The 24,413-nt window shown below is 42.7% G+C and overlaps 1 protein-coding gene across 1 annotated transcript; it reads left to right on the forward strand.

The window, feature by feature from the left end:
• The first annotated feature begins 18,093 nt into the window (after positions 1-18,093).
• LOC131153872 (uncharacterized) lies at positions 18,094-20,865 on the forward strand. Its single transcript, XM_058106322.1, has 4 exons — positions 18,094-18,957; positions 19,279-19,578; positions 19,816-20,112; positions 20,824-20,865. The coding sequence occupies exons 1-4, from the start codon at positions 18,094-18,096 to the stop codon at positions 20,863-20,865; spliced, it is 1,503 nt and encodes a 500-aa protein (XP_057962305.1).
• Positions 20,866-24,413: the final 3,548 nt, after the last annotated feature.

Here is a 24,413-nt window from a genome sequence, read left to right on the forward strand (position 1 = left end):
GGAGGCTTGAGTAACAGAGGTTGGCTCCTCTAGAACAACAACCAAGAGGTATGGGTGCGAGGTGAAGGCCATAAAATGGTGCCATCAGTGCGGAGTTTAGGGCAAGACTTGTTAGCTTTGGCTTTGGTTTGCATAGGATGGATCGATGAGGAGGGGGGACTGGTAGTTAAAGTTAAATATGTGGTAGCAGGTGAGAGCAGTATGACCATTCTTATGACACACCTGACATGTAGGAAGATTGGGTGAGAAAAGGATAGGGAATGAGGAGAAGTGATGACCACCATGCCTGCCATGACCACCACGACCTCTGAAGTTGCCCCAGATATGCGAGAAGCCACGACCACCAAAGAAGCTGAACTCAGATTTTGTCTAAGTGGAGTTAGCATAGAAATCAGGGGAAGCTGTAAGTGTGGAGTTCCGATGATTCAATATGGCCTCGTGCGTAAGTAGATAACTATAAACTTGAGCAAGTGTGAGAGGATCCACACGAGTGGAGATGGACGTAACCAAGGAGTCATAATTTGAGCCTAAACTAGCCAGGAGAAAAATTATGAAGTCAGACAATGAAATAATTTTACCAGCCATGGCAAGAGAGTCCTGGAGCAGCTTTGCATGACAGTAGTATTCAGCGATGGAATCTGAGCCCTTCTTGAGAGTGGTGAGCTGTAATTGAACTTGCATGATACTAGCATTTGATTTTGCAGCAAATAGATATTCAAGAATTTCCCATACCTCACGAGAAGAGGTAGCCATGAGAACATGAGCGATGAGTGTTTCAGAAATAGAGGAAATCAAAATGTTGATGATGGCTTAATCTTGTTGTTGTCAGGCAAGGTATTTGATGATGGCTTGATCTTGTTGTTGCCAAGCGAGGTATTCATTGTTGTGCTGGAGCCAGGAGATGCGTGAGCTGTGATTTGCAAACTGGAGACACGTTCGGAGTTGTAATCTGCGGCCATTTATTTTTAGATGAATGTAATTCCTCAATTTTTCATTTATTGTGATTTACTCAAGCTATTGATAAATAGAGGAGCTGTTGAGAGGTAGATATAGAACAAAGAGGAAGAAGAGAGTATAGAGGAGTGAGGAAGAGAGAAAAGAGGCCTGAGAGATTGTATTTTCTTTCCCAGTGGTTTAGTGAATTGTGGTGTGCTCTGTGGACGTAGGTCGATTTTGATTGAACCATACAAATTTCTGGTGTCTCTAAATTTCTAGTGCTTGTTTATTACTCACAGGGCCCTAACAAGTGGTATCAGAGCTTGGTTTGGAGCAAAAAGGCCAGATTAGAGATTTTCACTAAAAATAGAGCTTTGTCAAGTAGCTCAAAATTTAATTTTGAGGCCCCCATCACGTTCATCTCGTCGAGATGAAATCAATGGTGCAAATCGGAGCTCGAAAGAGCCTAGACCTACCGGCCATGCACCCGCACATGCCTTACGCGTCTTCCTCACACAACGCCTCGACCCGACCCGATAACCCACTCCAGAACTCGACCCAAATTCGTATCCGGTTTGATCCGACTCGACCAACCATCCACGTCAGTGGTGTCTTGTTAGTGCCTCATCAGCTGCCATGTCACTACGACGTCAACTACCACATCAGCAGTGTGACCCATAGAATATGTTAGTAGGCAGGCCCCACATTGCCACGTCAGCGTTATGTCAACAGTGGACCCCATACCTGCCATGTTAGCAAATGACGTTTGTAACGACGTCAATAATGACGTCAAGTAACGACAAGAATATTTCGTTCACCATATTTGACTAGGTTTGATCTGATCTTTGACTGAATTTTCAGAGTCATTTTGGATCTATTTTTTGAACGAATTGAATCATTTCTAAGGTTTTTGACTTTTTAGAATCCAACCGTGCTATCCATTTGAGCTAATTTCATCTATAAATTAGCGAATCAAGATGTGAAATGAAAAAAGCTCAAAGATCGAGATGTTCAGCGGCAACAATTTCGGTTTCTAGAAGATGCAGATTGAAGATTACTTATTTGGGAAGGAGTTGCACTTACCATTGAAGGGTAAGCCAACATCTATGAACGAGGACGAGTGGGAGTTGCTTGACTATAAAGCTCTTGGAGCTATCAGAATGACGTTGTCAAAGTTTGTGGCATTTAATATCAAGCATATATTATCCACCAAGTCTCTGATGGATGCACTTTTTAATATGTACGAGCAGCCGTTAGCTTCTAATAAGGTACATCTTATGAAAAGATTATTTACTATGATCATATCTATAGGTGAAAGTTTTAGCATACATTTGAATAGTTTCAACGAGTTTTCGAATCAACCCGCTTCGATCGGGATTACATTTGATAGTGAGATTCGTGCCCTACTGATTCTCAGTCAGTTGCTCGAAAGTTGGAATGGTGTTGTTACTATAATCAATAGCTTTGTAGGGAAATCAAAGCTTGTATATGATGAGGTCGTCAATATGATTTTAACAGAAGAAATCAGAGTGCAGTCAAACCATGGTTCCACTTTGAGTTCATCCTTGAACATCGAAAGTTGAGGCAGGGGAAACAGGCATGGACGATCACATAACCGTGACAGATCTAGGCCTAGGCAGTATAAATCCAAAAATCCTAGAGGTTCTTAGGACACAGGTTCCCAGGGTACAAAAATTAGTGAGTGCTGGAACTGTGGAAAAAATGGTCATTACAAGAACCTGTGGAAAAGTTTGAAGAAAGAATATGAGACGAGGGCGAAGACAAAAGCAAATGTTGCTTTAGAAAATGATGATATGTTGATCTACTCTTTGGAGAGCAAAAATGAGTATTGGGTGTTAGATTCTGGAGCTACATTCCATGCCCCTTGCAGTAGAGATTGCCCAGAGGAGTATACACCAGGTGATTTCGGTAAAGTATACATTGACAATGATCAACCTTGCGAAATTGTTGGCAAGGGGGCAGTGAAGATCAAGATGAATGGGTCAGTATGGAAGCTGAGAGATGTCAGATATGTTCCATACCTGAGAAAGAACTTAATCTCAGTTGGTCAACTGGAAGATGAAGGATATAACACAACTTTCATTGGTGATGAATGGAAGATTTCGAAGGGTGCATTAACAATTGCACGAGGTAAGAAAAGTGGTACTCTTTATGTAACTCTTAATGCATGCATGTCTATTACAGTTGCTACAGGAAATGATGATAGCAACATATGACATCAACGACTCGAACATCTGAATGAGAAAGGACTCAGGGTGATGCACTCAAAGGGTAAGTTGAGTGATTTACAGTCGGTGAAGATTGACACATGTGAGGATTGCATATTTGGGAAACAGAAAAAAGTTAATTTTCAGACAAACATCGGTACCCCAAAGAAGGAGAGACTTGAGCTAGTCCATTCAGATGTATGGGGACCAACGACCATTCCATCCACAAGTGGGAAACATTACTTCGTAATATTTTTGTCTCATTTATTCCTCGAGTTCCCAAGAAGCCTCTTCTACTGCGTGATTCCTCCATAGAACTTTTACTAGAGGAATCTTCTTATTACGTAGTTCCTGTTCCTTTCGGTCTAGAATCTACACTAGTACCTCCTCATAGACTAGCGAATCACTGAGCTTTAACTCACCATAGCTGATAATATGAGAAGGATCTGAGACGTATTTCCTTAACATAGATACGTGGAATAAGTCGTGTATCCTGGATAGTGTAGGTGGCAAAGCTAGCCTTTAGGCCACTGGCCCCAATTTCTCTAAAATATCAAATGGACTAATAAACCTAGGGCTAAGTTTACCCTTATTTCCCAACCTCATAACTCCTTTCAATGGAGCTATCTTCAGAAACACATGATCACCAGCGTTGAATTCCAAATTCCTACGGAGATTGTCGGCATAACTCTTTTGTTGGCTCTGAGCTGCACTGATTCTCTCCTTGATAAGCCGAACTTTATCATATGCCTGCTGTACTAGCTCTGGCCCCACAACTTTCCGCTCACCCATCTCATCCCAATATAAAGGAGATTGACATCTCCTACCGTACAAAGCCTCAAACAGTGTCATGCCAATACTAGACTAGTAACTGTTATTGTATGCGAACTCCACCAGTGGCATGAACTGAGTCCAACTACCCTAAAAATTAAATACACATGCACGGAGCATATCTTCTAGTATCTGTATCATCCTCTCAGTCTGTCCGTCTGACTAAGGATGAAATGTCGTGCTAAATGATAACTGAGACCCTAGAGCCTCCTGCAAGCTCCTCCAAAATCATGACGTGAATCGCAAGTCTCGATCTGACACTATGGATACTGGCACTCCATGAGATAGAACTATCTCCTGGACATAAATCTCTGCTAATCGACTGAGGGGATAGCTGATCTTGATAGGGAGAAAATGGGCGGACTTAGTCAACCGATCTACTATCACCCAAATAGAATTCTGGCCATGCGATGTCGACGGAAGCCCTGAGACAAAATCCATAGATATATAATCCCACTTCCACTCTGGGATAAATAGCGGCTGCAACTAATTCGCCGGCCTCTGGTGCTTAACTTTTAGCTACTGACACGTCAAGCACTAGGCTACATACTAGGCAATCTCTCTCTTCATACCACTCCACCAGTAAAACTCTGGCAGATCCCTGTACATTTTTGTACTGCCGAGATGAACTGAATACAAGGATCTATGAGCCTCCTCTAAAATAGTCCTCCTAATGTTAGCATCAGCAGAAACACACAGTCTAGAACAAAATCGCAAAGCTCCGTTATCTGAAATGCAGAATTCCTCTCCCTGACCACTCTGCACTCTGTCCATCACCTTTGCTAATTCCAAATCTTTCTTCTGAGCAGCTTTAATTCTTTCTTGCAGTATAGGCTGCACCACTAAATTGGCGATAGATACTGGAGTATTGTTCTCAATCAATTCAACGCCGAGTCTTTCTAGATACATCATAATTGGACACTGGATCTCCATAGCTACCAATGCTGATTCCCTAGATTTCCTGCTCAGTGCATCAGCTACCACGTTTGCTTTCCCTGGGTTGTAACTGATAGTATAGTCAAAATCCTTAATCAACTCTAACCACCTTCTCTGCCTCATATTCAACTCTTTTTAGGTGAAGAAATACTTTAAGCTCTTGTGGTTGGAGAAAATCTCGCACTGCTCACCGTACAGGTAGTGCCTCCAAATTTTCAATGCATGTACCACTGTAGCTAATTCAAGATTGTGGGTAGGGTAGTTCCTTTCATAGTATTTCAACTATTTGGACGCATATGCCACCACCCTACGATGGTACATCAATACACAGCCAAGTCCCTTCAAAGACGCATCACCATAGATAGTATACCCCTCACCCCCAAACGGGATGATCAATACAGGCACTGTGACTAGTCTCTATTTCAGTTCCTAGAAACTCTGCTCACAGCTATCGTCCCACTGAAATCTGGCATTCTTCCTAGTCAGTCATGTTAGAGGCCTTGATAAAGCTGAGAATCTTTCAACAAAACGACGGTAATATTTGGCTAACCCCAAGAAACTCCAAATCTCTTGTACGTTCCTTGGTTTAGCCCAATTCACTCTCGCCTCAATCTTACAAGGATCCACAGAAATTCCATCTCCTGAGATTACATGCCCCAAAAACATAACTTTTTCGAGCCAGAAGTCACATTTACTGAATTTTGCATACAACTTCTTTTCCCTGAGCATCTGCAATACCTGCCTTAAATGTATCTTGTGCTCCTTAAAGCTCCTCAAATAGACCAGTACATCATCAATAAAAAAAACCAGAAACTGATCTAAATATGGATGAAAAATCCTATTCATCAAATCCATAAGTATCCCAAGAGCATTCGTCAGACCAAATGACATAACTAGGAATTCATAATGCCCATATCTGGTTCTGAAAGTTGTCTTCGATACATCTTCTGCTCTCACCTTTACCTGATGGTAACCTGATCTGAGATCAATTTTAGAATATACCTGTGTACCCTGGAGCTGATCGCATAAGTCATCGATACGGGGTAGAGGATACTTGTTCTTGATAGTCACTTTATTAATTTCTCTGTAGTCTATGCACATCCTCATAGACCCGTCCTTCTTTTTCACGAATAGTACTGAAGCTTCCCATAGAGATACACTAGGTCATATGAAGCCCTTATCAAGCAAGTCTTGCAACTGATTTTTCAGTTCTACCAATTCTGCTGGCGCTATTCGGTACGGTGCTTTAGAGATCGACGTTGTACCTAGAAGTAGATCAATAGGGAAATCTACTTCATGACCAGGTGGTAGACTTGCTAATTGATCTGGGAACACATCCGTAAATTCTTTCACCATAGGCATATTGATAAACTTCAATTCATTTTCGGACATTTCCTTCATAAAAGCCACGAATCCCTGACAGCCATTCTAGAGCAGTCTCATCGCCTGAACAACTGAAATCATCTGAGGTAAAGATTGCACTCATGACCCTGTAAATCTAAATTCTGGTTTCCCTGGAGGTCTGAACATCACTTCTCTTGCACGACAGTCTATGATAGCAGAATTAGCTGCTAGCTAATCCATGTCGAAGATGATGTCAAACTCGTGCATATCCAGCACTACCAAATCAGCAGATAAAATTCCTCCTTAAACATCAACTGGACAACCATGAAGCATCTTACTACATCTCACCGTTGACTCGGTCAGTGTAGCCACTAATAACCTGACATCTAATGATTGTGTTTCAACCCCACACAATTTAACACGCCCCAAGGACACAAACGAGTGTGTGGCACCAGAATCAAAAAGTGCAATTAATTTAAATGAAAACATATTAACCGTACCTGTCACCACATCACCGACCGTCTTAGCGTCGCTCAACGTCAAAGCGAAAACCCAGGTTAGGGCCATATTCCTCTGTTGGCCTCCATGTTGCACCTAGTAGCCTCCTCGAACAGGTCTAAGAGTAGGAGCAGCACTAATCTGTGTCGGACACTCCCTTATCATATGTCCTGGCTCCTCGCACCTGTAGCAAACACCTCGCCTGAAACGACACTCCCCCAAGTGTCTCTTCCCTCAAGATGGGCAAGCTGGAGATGGTTGCACACCCTGGAAACCGTGATTCCCGGTCTCCTATCTCCGGTCTTTATAATAGCCACCTCTCTTCCACGAAGCACGGCCGACTCCCTGCTGGGAACTGGAAGGTGTGGTTCTCTTCTTCTACCTCTGCTTCTCAACCTCTAACCGCTCCCCAATCTCTGCTACAGTGGCTCTATCCACTAGCTTAGCAAAATCCTACAACTTCAATATCGATACCTGCTTATAAATTTCTCACCTCAGGCCTCTTTCAAACTGTCGTACCTTCTTCACCTCATCTGGAATGATGTACGGGGTGAAGCGAGATAGCTCGATGAACCTCGCCATGTATTACTACACTGACAGTTGTCCCTGCTTCAAATTAAGGAACTCCTCAATCTTAGCCTCCCTGGACGAGGTTGGAAAATACCTGTCAAAGAATATTTCTTTAAACTGCACCCACGTGATCTCCACAGGTATTGTCCTCTGCTGCTCTAACAGTCTCACTGCTGACCACCATCTCTCAGCCTCCCTAGTCAGTCTGTAGGTGGCAAACAACACCCTTTGCTCCTCAGTATACTGTAGCACTGCAAATACTTTCTCTACCTCCTGCATCCAGTTTTCAGCGACTGCAGGATCTGTCCCTCCTGAGAAAGCCGAAGGATTCATCTTAATAAACTTCTTGATTGAATTACCGTGGCAAACCCCCACGGAAGTCCTGCATCTAGACTACAAAACCAGGCCTCAAATTTCCTTATCCTATACTTTGGTATTATTACTGCTGCACTCTAGAGTCTATAGAACCTAGTATCCTAGGCTCTGATACCAAACTGTAACGAGCTCAAATTCCTTAATATAAAAATGAAACATAATAAATAGAAAAGTCAACCTAAACCCGGGGGTAATGGGGACACTTGTCAATCACAGCGGAAACCTAAGCAGTAGTAAATATAAATCACATTTTCATAACCATAGATTACATAATACCAGAGTTTACTACATCACCAAAATACTGAATTTATATACAATCTCCAAAATATCAAAATAACCCTAGGATCATACAATAAAAATCTCCTGATCCTAGATCAGCACTTACCATTCTAGTAGGGAAGCTCAACCCACTCAATGGCGGCCTTGACCCACCAGTCTCTCTGGGTTTCTTGAAAATCATTTAATATTTGGGAGTGAGACACTTCTTAGTAAGGGAAAATAAAATAAATACAACTTTGTGGCAACATGAACGTTTAAGACAATTATACATATACAGTACATTTCATATTTCTGTAAACGTTCATCATATCGTACTGAATAATCACATACTTTTCATTTTTGCTAATAAATCATATCATACATAAAACATCTGTTATAACTGATAATACTGAAAATATACCCAGGATGAATAGTTAGCTGATGTCATATATTACCCGCCATGACGGGTTGTGCAGCCAGAAGGCAGGACCCGACAATGGCTGGCCGACCACTGCCGAGTAAAAAATGTCTGTAAGTACGATGGATTTGCCACACCCTGGTCCGGACTGCTAGGTGGACGTCCACACTCTACTAAAAGCCACATCGACCATCTATCTCCCACCCCCTCGTGGGGTGGTTAGCACCAATTTGATCATATATATATATATGATCTATAAGCTACGGTACCGTGCTCCTAAGCTGAACTAAACTAACACCCGGGTTTTGATAACATATAATACATGATATTATAACATCTTTCATAATTTCATAAATACGACCTTGTGCCGAAATCATTTCATAAATACGGTCTCGCACCAAAATCATACATAAATACGGCCTCGCTCTGAAATCATACATATATGTATTTCATTCCAAAAATAATCAGTTTATCATGTATTTTCAACATCATAATGTACTGTATTCTTTCATAATTTCTTAAAACATACTTCATTCATATCATAGTCATATCATAATATTTTTCCACGTAAAATAATATTCATGCCACACATTTGCTATATAAAATCATACATTGTATTCTAAAATCATAGTTTTTGACATCTCATACATATATATTCATTTCAACATTTTAGCAGTATTTTCCCAAACGTGCAATTCCTTCGTAATATACAGATATAATACATGCTTTCCTAAAAATAAATTTGCTCATACATAATAATAATTTACATGGAAAATAACTGCTTTAGTTTATTCCCTTACCTGACTACTGAGAAAGCCCCCAAAATATCCTCGTCAAACACCCGTAGGATTTCCTGCTCAATACCCTAAAAATGAAAACTCCCAGTACCAAACTTCAGTATTTTCACGTGTATATCATTTCCTATAACTATCATAAGACCAAATTTGGCTTAAAAAGCCTTACCTCAACTCAAGGATGATTTACAACTTGCTTTCATCAACGATCCGCTTCGGTAAATTTGGAGAGAACTTCCCCAAGAGCATCGTCGTGGCTTCAAATCGTCGAATCGCCAGAAATCTGGCCCGAAATCGAAGAGAGAAGAAAGAGAAACTGGAGAGAGAGAGAGAGAGAGAGAGAGAGAGAGAGAGAGAGAGAGAGAGAGAGAGAGAGAGAGAGAGAGAGAGAGAGTGAGTGAAATTTTGCTAATTTTTGACATTTAAATTCGGATTTTTAATATTTATAGGACTGGATTTGTCGACGAGCCACGTCATCTCGTCGACGAGTCCTTTAATAATTTCGTTGATGAAACCCACTCCTCGTCGATGAAATTCAGACTACTTAAAACCTCTTTCGGTATTTTCTCGTCGACGAAACTTGGCTTCGTCGACAAGGCCCTGATAATTTCTCTCGGTTATTCCTTCCAAAGTGCAATGTCGTCAACGAAGTCAACTTCGTCCTTTTGTTATTGTTTCCATTTCCCTTCCTCTTTATTATTTAAATCCCATTATTATTTGGGTTGTCACAGATATTGCAGGTGAAATTGATCATTGCAGAAGCACCACCGAGTATGTATTCACGATTAGCACAACAGTTGTTAGTTTGATGTCACAGATACAGAAGATTGTTGTTCTATCCACTATAGAAGCTGAGTATGTAGCAGTGACAGTAGCCAGTAAAGAGATGATTTGGTTTCAGGGTTTATTAACAGAGTTTGGATTAAAGCAGAAGAGGAATGTTTTGTACAGTGACACTCAGAGTGCGATACATCTAGCAAAGAACTCTGCATTTCATTCCAGAACTAAACATATTGGATTGTGTTATCACTTCGTCAGATCTTTAATAGAGGACGACATGTTGACACTTGAAAAAAATTCAAGGTAGCAGAAATCCAGTAGATATGTTAACAAAGGTGGTGACTACAGAAAAGTTGAAGTTGTGTTTTAACTTCAGTTGGTCTTCATACTTGAAGATATATTTTGAGCACATCATTTATTCATATACTGATACTGGTTGAGGAGGCATCTCCGTCTCCAAGTGGGAGATTGTTGTGCTAGAGCCAGGAGACGCGTGAGCTGTGATCTGCAAGCTGGAGATGTGTTCGCAGTTATAATCTGCGGCCATTTATTTTTAGATGAATGTAATTCCTCAATTTTAATTTATTGTGATTTACTCCATCTATCTATAAATAAAGGAGCTGTTGAGAGGTAGATACAGAACAGAGAGGATGAAGAGAGTGTAAAAAAGTGAGGAAGAGAGAAGAGAGGCCTGAGAGATTGTATTTTCTTTCCCGGTGGTTTAGTGAATTGTGGTGTGCTCCATGGACGTAGGTCGATCTTGAACGAACCACGTAAATTTCTGGTGTCTCTCAATTCCTGGTGCTTGTTTATTGCTCACAGGGTCCTAACATTCAGATGATGGTTTGTCGAGTGGAGGAGGAGAGACGATAGAGCCATCAATGTATCCATATAGATTCTGGCCTTTGAGATAAGAAATGATCTGCGCCTTCCACAAAAAATAATTGTCATGATTTAGCTTAACTGTAATTAGATTGATGGAAGGTGGAAGCAGAGTAGCAGACGATTGTTGATGAGAGGAGGATCTAATGGGAAGATCAGCCATGAAGAGGGTGTTGCGAGCTTCAGGCTGAGAGCCCAAGAAAATGGACTTGAGTCTTAAAGAAAGTATTTTGTGTACTTTTAAAGGTTATTAAGTGTTATTCAATCTTTGTTGACCTTATAGGTCACGCCCGATTTTGATTATGAAAAATACTCATTGTATCTAATGGGTGTTTGAGGTTTTGTGAAGGAACTAAGATTGATAAGATCAAGATGTGCACAAAGCAAGTAAAGCCTGAAGACCAATCTTTATTCAGTGTTGTAATACATTTCATTTAATTGGTTTGTAATAGTAACTAGGGCTCTGGTTTGTAATAAGCTCACACACATCACATGTATGATAATACGTAAGCTCAAACAAACCGTACCTGAGAAATGACCTTAGAAAGACCTTAAGGTTTTCCATTCGGTCGACCGACACCGAACTTTTTCAGTGTCTTCAAAATTAGACCCCAAGTGACCTTAGGGCACTTACCTTTACATTTTGATGTATCAAGCACTTGTATAGGGTTTGTATGTTTTGAAACGGGACCGAAATGTACACTTGGTACACTTTCAGTCGACCGGCCAACACAGTTTATTTTGGCCTGGTCGACCAAACCATACCTAGGTCAATTGTTGACCAAGGTCCTAGTCGACCGAACCTTTGCAATTCAAAACTCCTGGTTGACTGAAACCCCTTGTGGTCAAATGTTTGACCAACTAGTCGACCAAGACAAAAATGAACTCGAACTACCTGGTCGACCAAGGGTCTTCGGGAAAAATTCCAGCGGTCTGGTTGATCGAACCAGCCAATTCAAAATGGTTTGGTCAACCGAGCCTCAGAGATTTGAAAAATCGCCTTTTCCTGGTCGACCGAGCCTTTATTCAAAATCCCCCTGGTCAACCGAACCACATGAGACCTGGTCGATCGAAACATTTCTAGTCGATCGGACCTCTCGGGTTGCCTTGATTTTTACCACGGTTAAATATTTTTTAAACAGGGTTAAAATGTTTTAAATGTCATTAAACTTTTCCAATAATTCCTAATAGGTCCCTGACGGTCATATTTCCTCCCATATCTATATATATGAGATCATTTGTGAAAATTTAGAGGGGATTAGCTACTTTGATTAGAAAGAATTCTCTAAAAATCCAAAAACCTATACTACCCATTTTTTGAGCCTCATTCACTCATGATTACCTTCTATTAGTGCCTACATCATTTGTAAGTGGATTGAGTGTTTGTTTCCATAGGTTTGCTCTCCTTGTCTTGCTTGGTTGATAAGATTTAATTGAGAGCTAAAACCTAAGTATTCTTAGGAGACTTCGTTAATAAGTCTCTCCTAAGAAGACTTTTATTTGATCTTTTGAAGTTGTATGTTTATTGCAATATCTTGAGAAGATCGTATAGTATTTTGGTTGCAAAATCCTTTCATAATCATTTTCAAATATCTATTGTGTTTTATACTGAAAAATGTATTTGAAGAGATATTTGTTTGTGTGATAGTGATCTTTGTTGCAACATTCACTTACTCATTTATTAGTTGTTGAATACAAAGATTATATATCTTTTGCAAACCAAGCATATACTTTATTTGATACTTACATGCTTGAGATATCCTGCTGATTGAAATACTTGAGACTTAACATCTTTGTGTGAACTTATTGGCTGAATATCTTGTGATACAAAGATTGCTTGTTTGACACTCTTACGTACGCATTACACTGATAGAAAATATCTTTGAGAGTTGAACTATCTAGACCACACTGAGCTTACATATTGAATCATATTGTGGTGTATATTATTGCGCGTATTTGGGTACATATTTGCTTTACACGAAAGAACAATCACTGTACCATTTGATTGTAATACACATTTGTTGTATTTCTAGGCACAGGCCTAAAGAGGGAGACTAGCCCAGGAATAGCCTCGGATTGGCTTAGACCCGGTTAGGGAAACTAGGTACGCCATCCTGTCAAGGTGTGTAGGTTGAGGTCAGCCGCTAATTGACTTGGTTAAGGTTGAGGTCAGCCCTGTGTTAATTTGACCTGGTTGTAATCGGTGCTGCTCCCCCCTTAAGTGAGCTATTAGTGGAATCCTCGCGGTTGCGAACTAGAGGCGGGGACGTTGGCACAGTTGGCCGAACCCCGATAACATATCGTGTGTTTGTGTATATTGTCGTACTTTATATTTACCGCACGTGTATGTTATTATGTGAATGATGCGTTTGATTTAATTTCCATATCATTTTTATCTACGCATTTGAAAATTGCACAAACAAACCCTAGGTCATGTATATATCGCCATTGGATAGATTTATCTAGGAGAAAAAGTTTAAAATTCCATTTCATCCCCCCTCTTGAGAATACACCAATTCTAATAATCTTCTTAAAGAAAGTATTCATTATAATAAAATCATAAAACATAGCGAAGTCTACGAGAATCTCCTTAGATTTATTTTTATCTCTATATCCATATCCTCTATGTATACTTTCATAACCTTTATTATTCCTTCCAACGTGTCCATTCAGACCTCCTCCTACGAATATTTTCTCAATCCTTGGTTGCCTTGTATAACACTATCTATATCTTCCCAAATTGTCTCTTAAGATTTTCTATTTTACTTACTTGAAGAGAATAAACAATGATGATATTTATTATCTCTAATTGGCCTAATACTAACTTGATTTTTATAACTATATCCCCTACTCTGTTTACATCAACAACGCTACCTTTTAAGTTTTTATCTACAATAATTCCTACTCCATTCTTATGTTTTTCTTTTCCACTGTACCAAAATTTAAATCATGATTTATCAATTTCTCTAACTTTCTCCCCCACCCACTTAGTTTCTTGAAGAAAAATTATATTAGTTTTTCTTCTAATCATTGTGTCATGAATTTTCTTGCATTTGCTCGTAAGTGTCCCTATATTTCAAGTTGCTAATCTAATCCTAGTTTCTTGAACTAACTTCTTTACTTGCCCATATACAAAAATGATGTACAAACCCTCGCATATTTGACACCTTGCCCAGGTGCCGACACAACACATCACTTCGGGGTAATGAACTAGCCCACCCTCACCCACTTTTTGCTACACCCGGGTGGTACAAGTGCAACGCGTCGCTCATAAGGGATGCCCCAACAAATATTCCATAAAAATTCGTATCGGTGATCTAACAAATTTTACGCTGACTGTCAACTACCTAATGCAACCGTCTCCTTTACCTGTGCTTGGGATCAACTGTGCGTGAATAAATTAGGACATGAAAATTGAAAAAAATAGTAAACGTATTTTGTTATTGGCTTTATTATTATTTTTCAAAATTCATTTATATTTATATTTTGATTATATTTAAATTAATATGATCATTTAGATTTGAGCCACTTCACACTTCCTGGAATTGTTAGTAATTAGATTTTTGGCCCTAAGTTCTTAGTTTCTTAACAAACAATTTAACAATGGATCAATAACATAAAAAAAAATAGAAAAAGTAAAAATAGAAAATTTCAGTATTAACATTCTTTTTCAACATTTTTATACTATCGATAACAGCACCCATAATTTTGTACAAAATTCTCATTTGTTGTGGAAAGAAACTTAATTATGTAGCCTTCAAAAAATTGCAGGGCATGAAATACAGTTAGAAATCATAATTTTTTAGTGATGAAATATATATATATATATATATATATATATATATATATATATATATAATATGCCCATAATAATCTAGCCAATGAGGGCAGGTCAACGCCTATCTCGCACTTTCTTCGGGTCTGACATTTGGACGAGTGATTAGCTCCGACCCAATAAAGAGGATGAGAGATCCACGCCAATGCCCTTAATAACCGAGTAACAGACGCACGCACTTATTACTGGAGAGCGATTCACGCCCTCGTGCAATAAGTGCAAGCCAACTGACGGTCAACTCAAGCCCCTATAAGAAGGGATTTGGAGAAAAGGCAAAGGTAAGTGACAAAAACACCATTCTACTGTTGCGTTTAGCCTCCCTAAAAGCGTTCCTCTTACTTAGGCATCGGAGAGATCCCCCGGAGTACACCCCGGGTCCTCCAAGCCTTTCTTCTCTTCCTCTTTCAGGTCCACGGGAGCCGAAGGAGCATCCCTACTATTTTTATCCCACAACAATTGGCGCCATCTGTGGGAACCTGCTTTTAGGAGGCGATATTATCTTACTTTTGACTTTCAACATTCCAGCAATGCCGACCTCACACAATTCTACCTCCTTCCCTGCTACAGAAAAACCATCCCAATCCATCCAATCCACGCCCACAGAGTCATCATGTGTCAGTAGGGAGGAGTTCCTTGCTTTCCAGAAGGAAATGAAGGACATGCTCAACCAACTCTTACAACAAAAGATTCAAAAAGGGCACGTCCTCCCCCAACCGCAAGAGAATCCCAGCGCCAACAAGCAAGCTAACAAACCAGTGGAAAAAGATGAGAAAACTCATCTCAATAAGAAGGTAGAAGATGCAAATAGTGTGGACGTCAACCAACAAAGATCCACGGAGCTTGAGGAAAAAATAAAGAAGATAGAGCATATAAAGAAGATGATGAAAGAGGGCAGAACCAGGCCCTACTATGGGGAAGCATCCCTAAGGTCCTCAGAGCCTCCATTCAACAAAGAAATCATGGAGGCCCCATTGCCCAGTAGATTCAAGATGCCCACCTTTGAAAGATACGAAGGTTTGTCTGACCCCATTGATCACCTGGATAATTTCAAAATATTGATGCAGTTGCAAAGGGCTCCTGACGCCATCATGTGTCGAGATTTTGCAACCACCCTTAAGGGTACTGCCAGAGACTGGTATCGAACTCTTCGACCAGGATCCATTGGTTACTTCCAAGTGATGGAGCAAATGTTCACCGGCCACTTCCTTAGTAACCGGAGAGTTGCTAAAACAACAGGCCATCTCATGAGTATGGTGCAAGGGGAGCGGGAAACTCTAAAGAACTTCATGCATCGGTTCAACACAGCGACCCTAGAAATCCGCAACTTAGACATGGGGGTAGCTTTGGCAGCCTTGACAACGACTGTTCAACCCGGAAGCTTCTTATACTCCCTAGGGAAAAAACCGTCAGTGGACATGGGGGAGTTAATGATCCAAGTAGAGAAATACATAAACCTGGAGGAGATGATGGATACGAGAGGAAATCGCATAGAGCGGAAAAGGAGAAACAAAAGCAGAGAATTTGGAGACTCCTATAGATCTGTAAAAAGGCATGAGACTAGTGCGCTGCAGACGGGTCCAAAGATGAGAGGACAGTGCAACAAGTTCTCCACCTACACACCCCTAAATGTGCCGCGCTCAGAGCTACTGATGTAGATAAAAAAGAAGGACTACATCTCGTGGCCTGAACCTATGCGAACGCCTCTACATAAGCGGAACATGTCCAAGTTCTGCGCATTCCATAGGGATCACGGCCACGACACAGAAGAATGCATTTAGTTGAGGAAAGAAATCGAAGTCCTAATAAGAAGGGGACATCTGTCAAAGTTTATAAAGAAAGAAAATCCACAAAGGGAACCAATCGAGCAGAGGAGGCATGGCGCAAAAGAGAAGGAAGAGCAGGTCATAGGGGAAATTGCGGTGATCTTCGGAGGATCCGCTAGTGGAGGAGATAGCGGGAGTGCACGCAAAAGATATGTTAAACAAGTGCTGACGATGGAGAAGGCGGAAACCAGTAGCAAGAGAAACAGGAAAAGATGACGTTATAACCTTTGACGGCGGAGACGAAGAAGGGGTGCAGCATCCATATGATGACGCATTAGTGCTCTCCTTACTAGTGGCCAATTATATGGTCAGACACATACTGATAAACAACGGGAGCTCGACCAACATCATGTTCTGGTCGGTCCTGGTTGGAATGAAGATCGACAAGGAACGACTCAAGCCGGTCTCGACCCCCTCGGTAGGATTCGGGGGAGACACTATTCACCCCTTGGGTACAATCACGTTACCGGTGACAATAGGGACAACCCCGTAGTAGGTAATGACGTTGATAGAATTCCTGGTGGTCGACCGACCTTCGGTATACAATGTCATCTTGGGTCGCCCTTTCCTTAACGCAGTTCGAGCGTTAACGTCAACGTACCACCTCAAAGTCAAATTCCCTACACCACAAGGGATAGGATTTTCCAATGGAGATCAGGCCGTTGCTCGGAGTTGCTATGTAATGGCCCTGAAAGGGAGGATGGAGGCTAGAGAAGCTCTAACGGTGGAAGATCTAGAAGTAAGAGGAGAGTATCCCTAGATCAGTACAGTAGATGAAGATGTCAAGCACATACCACTGAACGGCCACCAGGAGAGAAGTATACAGACCGGGAATCACTTGCCCGACACCTTGAAAGCGGAGCTAAGCGAACTCTTGGATGAATTTGCTGATTTATTTGCATGGTCGGCCGCGGACATGCCTGGCATCGACCCTGCGGTGATGGAGCACAGGTTGCAGGTCGACCCCAACCATCGACCCGTGAAGCAGAAAAAAAGGAGCTTCGCAATGGAGCGAATTAGAATAATCGATGAGGAAGTGATGAAGCTGGTACAAGCCAACTTCGTCAGGGAGGTAGACTACCCGGAGTGGTTGAGCAATGTGGTTCTAGTAAGAAAGCCAAATGAAAAATGGCGCACTTGCATAGACTTTACTAACTTAAATAAGGCATGCCCAAAAGACCGCTTCCCTCTTCCCCGAATCAACCAACTAGTGGATTCAACCTCTGGGCACGAGCTCCTCAGCTTCATGGATGCTTACTCAGGATACAACCAAAACCCCATGAGTCAAGCAGACGAAGAAAAAACATCTTTCATCACCGAAAGGGATTTGTATTGTTACCGGATGATGCCCTTCGGGCTAAAAAATGCAGGAGCCACATATCAGAGATTGGTGAATAGGATCTTTAAAGATCAGCTCGGAAAAACAATGGAGGCGTACGTGGACGACATGTTGGTAAAAATCTTGGTAGTAGGACAACATTGCAAAGACTTGAGAGAAACATTCGAACTCCTTCGCCGGTCCCACATGAAACTGAACCCATAGAAGTGTGTGTTCGGTGTTTCTGAAGAAAAATTCCTAGGCTTTATGGTGACTCGTAGAGGTATAGAAGCAAACCCAGATAAAATGAAAGCGCTGCTGGAGATGGAGGCCCCACAGACCAAAAAGGAGATCCAAGTTTTGATAGGGAGGATAGCTTCCCTCAGCAGATTTGTCTCCTGCTCAGGGGACAAAGGCTTACCATTCTTCAAAGCACTACAGAAGAAGGGAGGATTCGAATGGGGGGAGGAGCAGGCCAAAGCCTTTGAATTGCTCAAGCAGTACCTCAGATCCCCTCCTCTCTTAACAAAAGCAAAGAATGGGGAAGACCTTTACCTTTATATAGCATCCACAGAAAGTGCCGTCAGTTCTGTCCTGGTTTGGGAAGAAGGCAAGAAGCATCAACCCATCTATTGCACTAGCAAGGTGCTCAGTGGAGCTGAAAAGAACTACTGCAAAGCCGAAAAAGCCGCGTTCTCCATCGTTTGTGTAGCGCGAAAATTGAGGCCCTACTTTCAGGCTCACAAGGTAATTGTGTTAACAAACCTACCGATGAGACAAATTCTACAGCGACCAGAGAGTTCGGGAAGGACGACAAAATGGTCAATTGAGTTAAGTGAGTTCGACATACAATATCAACCAAGGCCCGTGGTCAAGGCCCAGGTGCTCGCTGATTTTACAGCAGAAAGGTTCTCCGACTCATCCACTAAGCTAGATGTTTGGACACTACATGTTGATGGGTCATCTAAGGCTGCTGGAGAGGGAGCTGAATTCATCCTTTCGGCCCCTGATGGCACTGAAACTCTTTTTGCACTGAAGCTTGAGTTCACAGCAACCAACAACAGTGCTGAGTATGAAGCTTTGCTAGCAGGCCTGCACTTGGCAGAAGTATTAGGGGTGGCACAGATCAAGGTATTGAGTGATTCTCAGCTGGTGGTAGAGCAGCTGAAAGGAGAATTTGAAGCTAGGGATCTAAGAATGAAGAAATATCTCGTTAAGGCCCAAGAATACGAGAAAGCATTTGTTCGGTTCGATATAGAACACGTACCAAGGGCAGAAAATAGAAAGGCCAATGCACTCGCGAAATTGGCCTCAGCGACCAGGGCGGTATGGAAAGAGGCTATTTATCTGGAGCGAATAGGGAAACCATCATACAAGGAAGACAAAGTAAACTCAGTAGTGTCCGAAATCAACAAGAATGATTGAAGGGCGCCTTTGTTCCTATTTCTCCAGGACGGATCCTTTCCAGAAGACAACAAGGAAGCTCGGAAAGTGAGAAGGAAAGCAGCAAGGTATACGCTGATAGGCCGGGAGCTGTACAGACGATCTCTAACACTGCCCTACCTTCGTTGTATAAACGATAAGGAAGGGACATACGTACTAAGAGAAATCCACGAAGGAGTGTGTGGAAACCACCTTGCCAGTAGGGCCCTAGCCCACAAAGCCATGTGGCAGGGGTTTTACTGGCCTACAATGAAGAAAGACGTGGTCGAGCTCGTTAAGAAATGCGACAGATGTCAACGATGTGCAGCTGTACCACACGTACCCTCTAATTTACTCTCCCCTTTAACCAGTCCCTGCCCCTTCGCACAGTGGGGAATAGACATCCTTGGACCTCTACCACAAGTGACAGGTCAAAGAAAGTTTTTATTGGTAGCAATAGATTATTTCACTAAGTGGGTAGAGGCTGAACCTCTAGCCACCATAACAGAGCGGAACATTACACGCTTCGTGTGGACATCAGTGGTTTGCCATTACGGCATCCCCTAGGTGATAGTTACAGACCACGGGAAGCAGTTCGACAACGACCGCTTCAAAAAGTTCTATTCGGACCTATCTATTAAGCTCCTCTTCGCGTTAGTGGTGCACCCCCAGAGTAACGGACAGGTAGAGAACATGAATCGGATGATACTGCATGGACTGAGGATGCGACTCGAATCCATGCAAGGTAGATGGGCAGAGGAACTCCCTTCCCTTATATGGGCGTACTACACCACCAAAAGAGCAGCAACAGGTGAAATCCCTTTCATGCTTGTTTTTGGCGCAGAGGCAGTCATCCCAGCAGAGGTAGGGATACCCTCTTGGCGAAGACAGTACTTCAACGAGCAGACCAACAATGAGGAACTCAGATTAGAAATAGACCTGCTGGAAGAGAGACAGGATCAGGAGAGTTTAAAAGTTGCAGCGTACCAGCAGAGGGTAGCAAAGTACTACAACAATCGCGTCAAAGTACGGAATTTCCAGGAAGGAGACTTAGTCCTAAGGAAGACGCGAAACAACCAGTCTGAGTCAGGGTCGCACAAGTTAAAGCCCAACTGGGAGGGCCCATACAGGGTCACAACAGAGATAAAACCAGGGACATACAAGTTGGAAGATGTAGGGGGGAAAGAAATTAAGAACACATGGAACTCGGAAATGTTAAAAAAATACTATTCTTAAAAACTGCTTCTTGCAGTGCTGTAATAAAAGTATCCATTACAATAGTTGCACTACATCAATAAATTTTGAAAAATTCAAAATACAAGTTCGGTTCCTACAAACTAGTTGGTTTTACTCCCCTCTCCAACTTCCTCCTCCTCCCCTTCTTCATCCTCCTCTATATCTTCCACAGACTTAGGACTCTCGTGGCCATAACCATGAGAGCTTACACCGTCAAGAGGAAGCTCAGGATGTTTGGTCCTTACTTGATCCCGGCATCTCTTGAATCCCACTCGATAAGCTTTGAAGGTATCAATAACGAACTAGTTGGAGTCTTTATACTCCTTTACTGTAGTTCAGGAAGCAGTAGCAGCTTCTCTGGCAGGTAGTTCCTCCCTATGAAGGCGATCAACCTCATCTTACAGAGCCCGCTCACGGACCTCGGCCTCGTGCAGTTCATTCTGAGCAAGAACATACTTCTCCCGGGCATCGAGGGTCTGCTGATACATCTCCGCAACCTTCTCCTCCTGGGCTAGAGCTATCGTCGCCAGCTATGGAAGAATACAAAGTACGGAATAGTTAACAAGACTATGTACAAGTCCAGAAGAATAAAGCCAGTTAAAGAATAGATACCTGGTATGAGGTATGGTGGATCTTCGCTAAGAAAGCGTCAAGAAGGGTGCATTGGGCCTGCACAAAATCCTCAGTGTGTACAACCCGACAGAGAGCAGAGGTAGAACGGGTCGGCTCGTGAAAAATCGCTTCAATATGAGCCTGCGGGGTCGGAGGAGGAGCAGCATGGACCTCATCAGTAAGGGCGCCGGAATCACCTATGGCAGGTGCATCCCTTTGAGAGGATTCTCCTTCGATCTCCCTTCTCTTCTTCCTACTCCTACTCACCTTTTGCTTCTCCCATAAGAGATTCATACCTCGTGAAGTCCATATCTGCAAGGATAAAAGAGAAAAGGAGTAAAAACACCAATAGTAGAGACAATATCCGAACATACACACACACACACACACACACATATATATATATATATAAAATCAGGGGTGAGGAAGGACTTGAGGAAACGGGGCTGATCCCCCACTGCACGAGGACACGCTCTTGGAGCAGCTCCTCATGAGGGATAATACCCTGTTCACCGAGGATATGAAGTTCTTTTAGGATGGCCTGCTCTTCGAGGGAAAGTTTGGGAAGGAGATGGCGCACCCGAACTACAAAGGAAAAAAGGGTGAAAGGAGAAAAGATGAGTCAATGGATAACCTACTAGTAAGCCCTGCAAAAAGGGTGGAAAAGAGATAGACAACGTTACCATCAAGAGGAGAATACCAGACAAAAGAGCCCGTGTAATTCAACTCTCCCGAGGCAAAGAAGTAACGAGTCTTCCAGTTATAGATGGAAGAACTGCCTGGTGAAAAAAGTTTATAGCCTGGTAGAGAGTTGAAATAATATAGCTCATTCTCTGCAAAATGGGATCACATTTGGAAACAACTTCTAAAAAGAGGAACTATAGGCTGATGGCCCAAGCGGAGCAGAAGCATGGCAAAACAGGTGAGCAAAAGAAAAGAGTTCGGGACAAGTTGTGAAGGTGCTATGCCGTAAAAACGTAATACGTTAGAGACAAAAGAGGGAAAAGGAAGCCTAAGACCCAAATCTAGATAATCGGTATAGAGGCAGAGCTCTTCGGAGCTTTGATCAAGAGCTGACTCAGAAGCAGATGGCAACCTAACATAATATTCGATGGTATGGCAAAAAAATAACGAACATTCTGCAGGTCGGAGGAGGTGAGGCCACAACGAGCGCTCCAAACTGTAGTAGGAACCTTTAAAGGCTGTGAGGAAGACTCCACAGGGAAAACAAAGCCTGAATGAAACAATACCTATACCTAAGGATAAAACGAGCAAGCACCAGCAAAAACAAAGAGGAAAAGATGCCAAAACAGATCAAGACAGTAAAATTTCACACACAAACAGCTAGGCCATCTTACAAGAAAAGATCAAACATACAAAGTTAACGCAAGAACAATGGAGAACATGAAGAACAACAAAACAAAAATGCTATAGAGAGGAAAAGCATACCTAACACCAAATGGGGGACTTGTGGAATGAAGAAGAGAAGAGAAAGAAGGAGTCCTCTCAGAATGAAGACGAGTGCGGAATGAAAGAGTCCACTGGCCTTTATAAAGAGAGGAGGGCACGAATCCCTATGGAGGGAATCTCAAGAATTTCCATTTACAAAAAGGATTGCGTCTCGAGGGAGGAAAATGACACAGAAAATCTCTGACAAATGCACAGACGCGGCTTCCCAAGGACAAACGCTGCCTCGGAAAGACCACATCACCTCGGACACAACGTTAGACGGATGACCATAAATGAGAACGTTTCCTCCAACCCACTTCCCAAGGTAGAACGCATTTAAAACCTGCTTTTATTTATCTCTTGCAGGACAGAAGCGTGCAATGACGCCTTGGAAAGGTAAAACAACCAAAAGACGAGCATGACTCGTATGGCCAGAACTGCCCAGCAGATGAGCACGACTCATAAACTGACGAGCACGACTCGTAAGGCCAGGACAACCCAACAGATGAGCACGACCCATCAGGCGGATAGGCCAAATTGACGAGAACAACTCGTCAGGCCAGAACAACCCAACAGATGAGCACGACTCATCAGGCGGATAGGCCAAACTGACGAGCACGACTCGTCAGGACAGAACAACCCAATAGATGAGCACGACTCATCAGGTGGATAGGCCAAACTGACGAGCACGACTCGTCAGGCCAGAATAACCCAACAGCTGAGCACGACTCATCAGGCGGATAGGCCAAACTAACGAGCACGACTCGTCAAGCCAGAACAACCCAACAGATGAGCACAACTCATCAGGTGGACGGGCCAAACTGACGAGCACCACTCGTGAGGCCAGAACTGCCAAGCAGAGGAGCACGGCTCAGTAGACGCAAAGGCCCAAATAACGAGCATGACTTGTAAGGCCAAACAGCTGTGCAGGTTGGATAGCTCGGCCAATGTCCCTCCATGGGACAGGTCGGACTAATTCCCTTCATAGAGTCAGGCAACTCAGCCAATTTCCATCCATGGGACAGTTCGGACTAATTCCCTTCATGGAGTCAGAGAGCTCCGCCAAATTCCCTCCATGGGACAGATTGACAAATCCCCTTCATAAAGCCGGTCGAACAGGTCGGTATATCTACTCTCCATGTGCAGGTTGGACAACTCGGCCAGGTTCCCTTCATGGTACAAGTCGGAAAAATTCCTTCCATGGGACAGGTTGTCCAAGCTTCACTCTAGGGAAAAGGTCGGACAGCTCGGTCAAATTCCCTCCTTGCAACAGCTCGGCAAAATAGCTTGGCCTGAGCAACTCTTCAAAGAGCTCGGACAAAGCAGCTCGGCATGAGTAACTCTTCAAAGAGCTTAGACGAAATAGCTCAGCACAAACAGTTCAGCAAAACAGCTCGGCTCGAGCAATTCTTCAAAGAGCTCGGATGAAATAGCTTGGCCTGAGCAATTCTTCAAAGAGCTCGGACGAAGCAGCTTGGCACGAACAGCTCTGCTCGAGCAACTCTTCAAAGAGCTCGGACGAAACAGCTCGGCACAAACAGTTCGGTAAAACAGCTTGGCCCGAGCAATTCTTCAAAGGGCTTGGACGAAATAGCTCGGCCCGAGCAACTTTTGAAAGAGCTCAGACGAAACAGCTCGGCCCAAGAAGCTTGGCTAAACAGCTCGGCACGAGGAGCGCGACAAAATAGCTCGGTAGCTCGGCACGAAGAGCTCAGTTAACAATTCGGCAAAATGGCTCGCCAAAATAGCTCGGCAGCTCGGCACAAGGAGCTCGGCTAAACAGCTTGGCATGAACAACTCGGCACGAGTAGCTCGGTAAAACAGCTCGGTACGAGCTGCTCAGCTAAAAAAAAAAAAAAAGGGAGGAA

This window comes from Malania oleifera, chromosome 4 (genome assembly GCF_029873635.1).
Source record: "Malania oleifera isolate guangnan ecotype guangnan chromosome 4, ASM2987363v1, whole genome shotgun sequence".
Lineage (NCBI taxonomy): Eukaryota > Viridiplantae > Streptophyta > Magnoliopsida > Santalales > Ximeniaceae > Malania > Malania oleifera.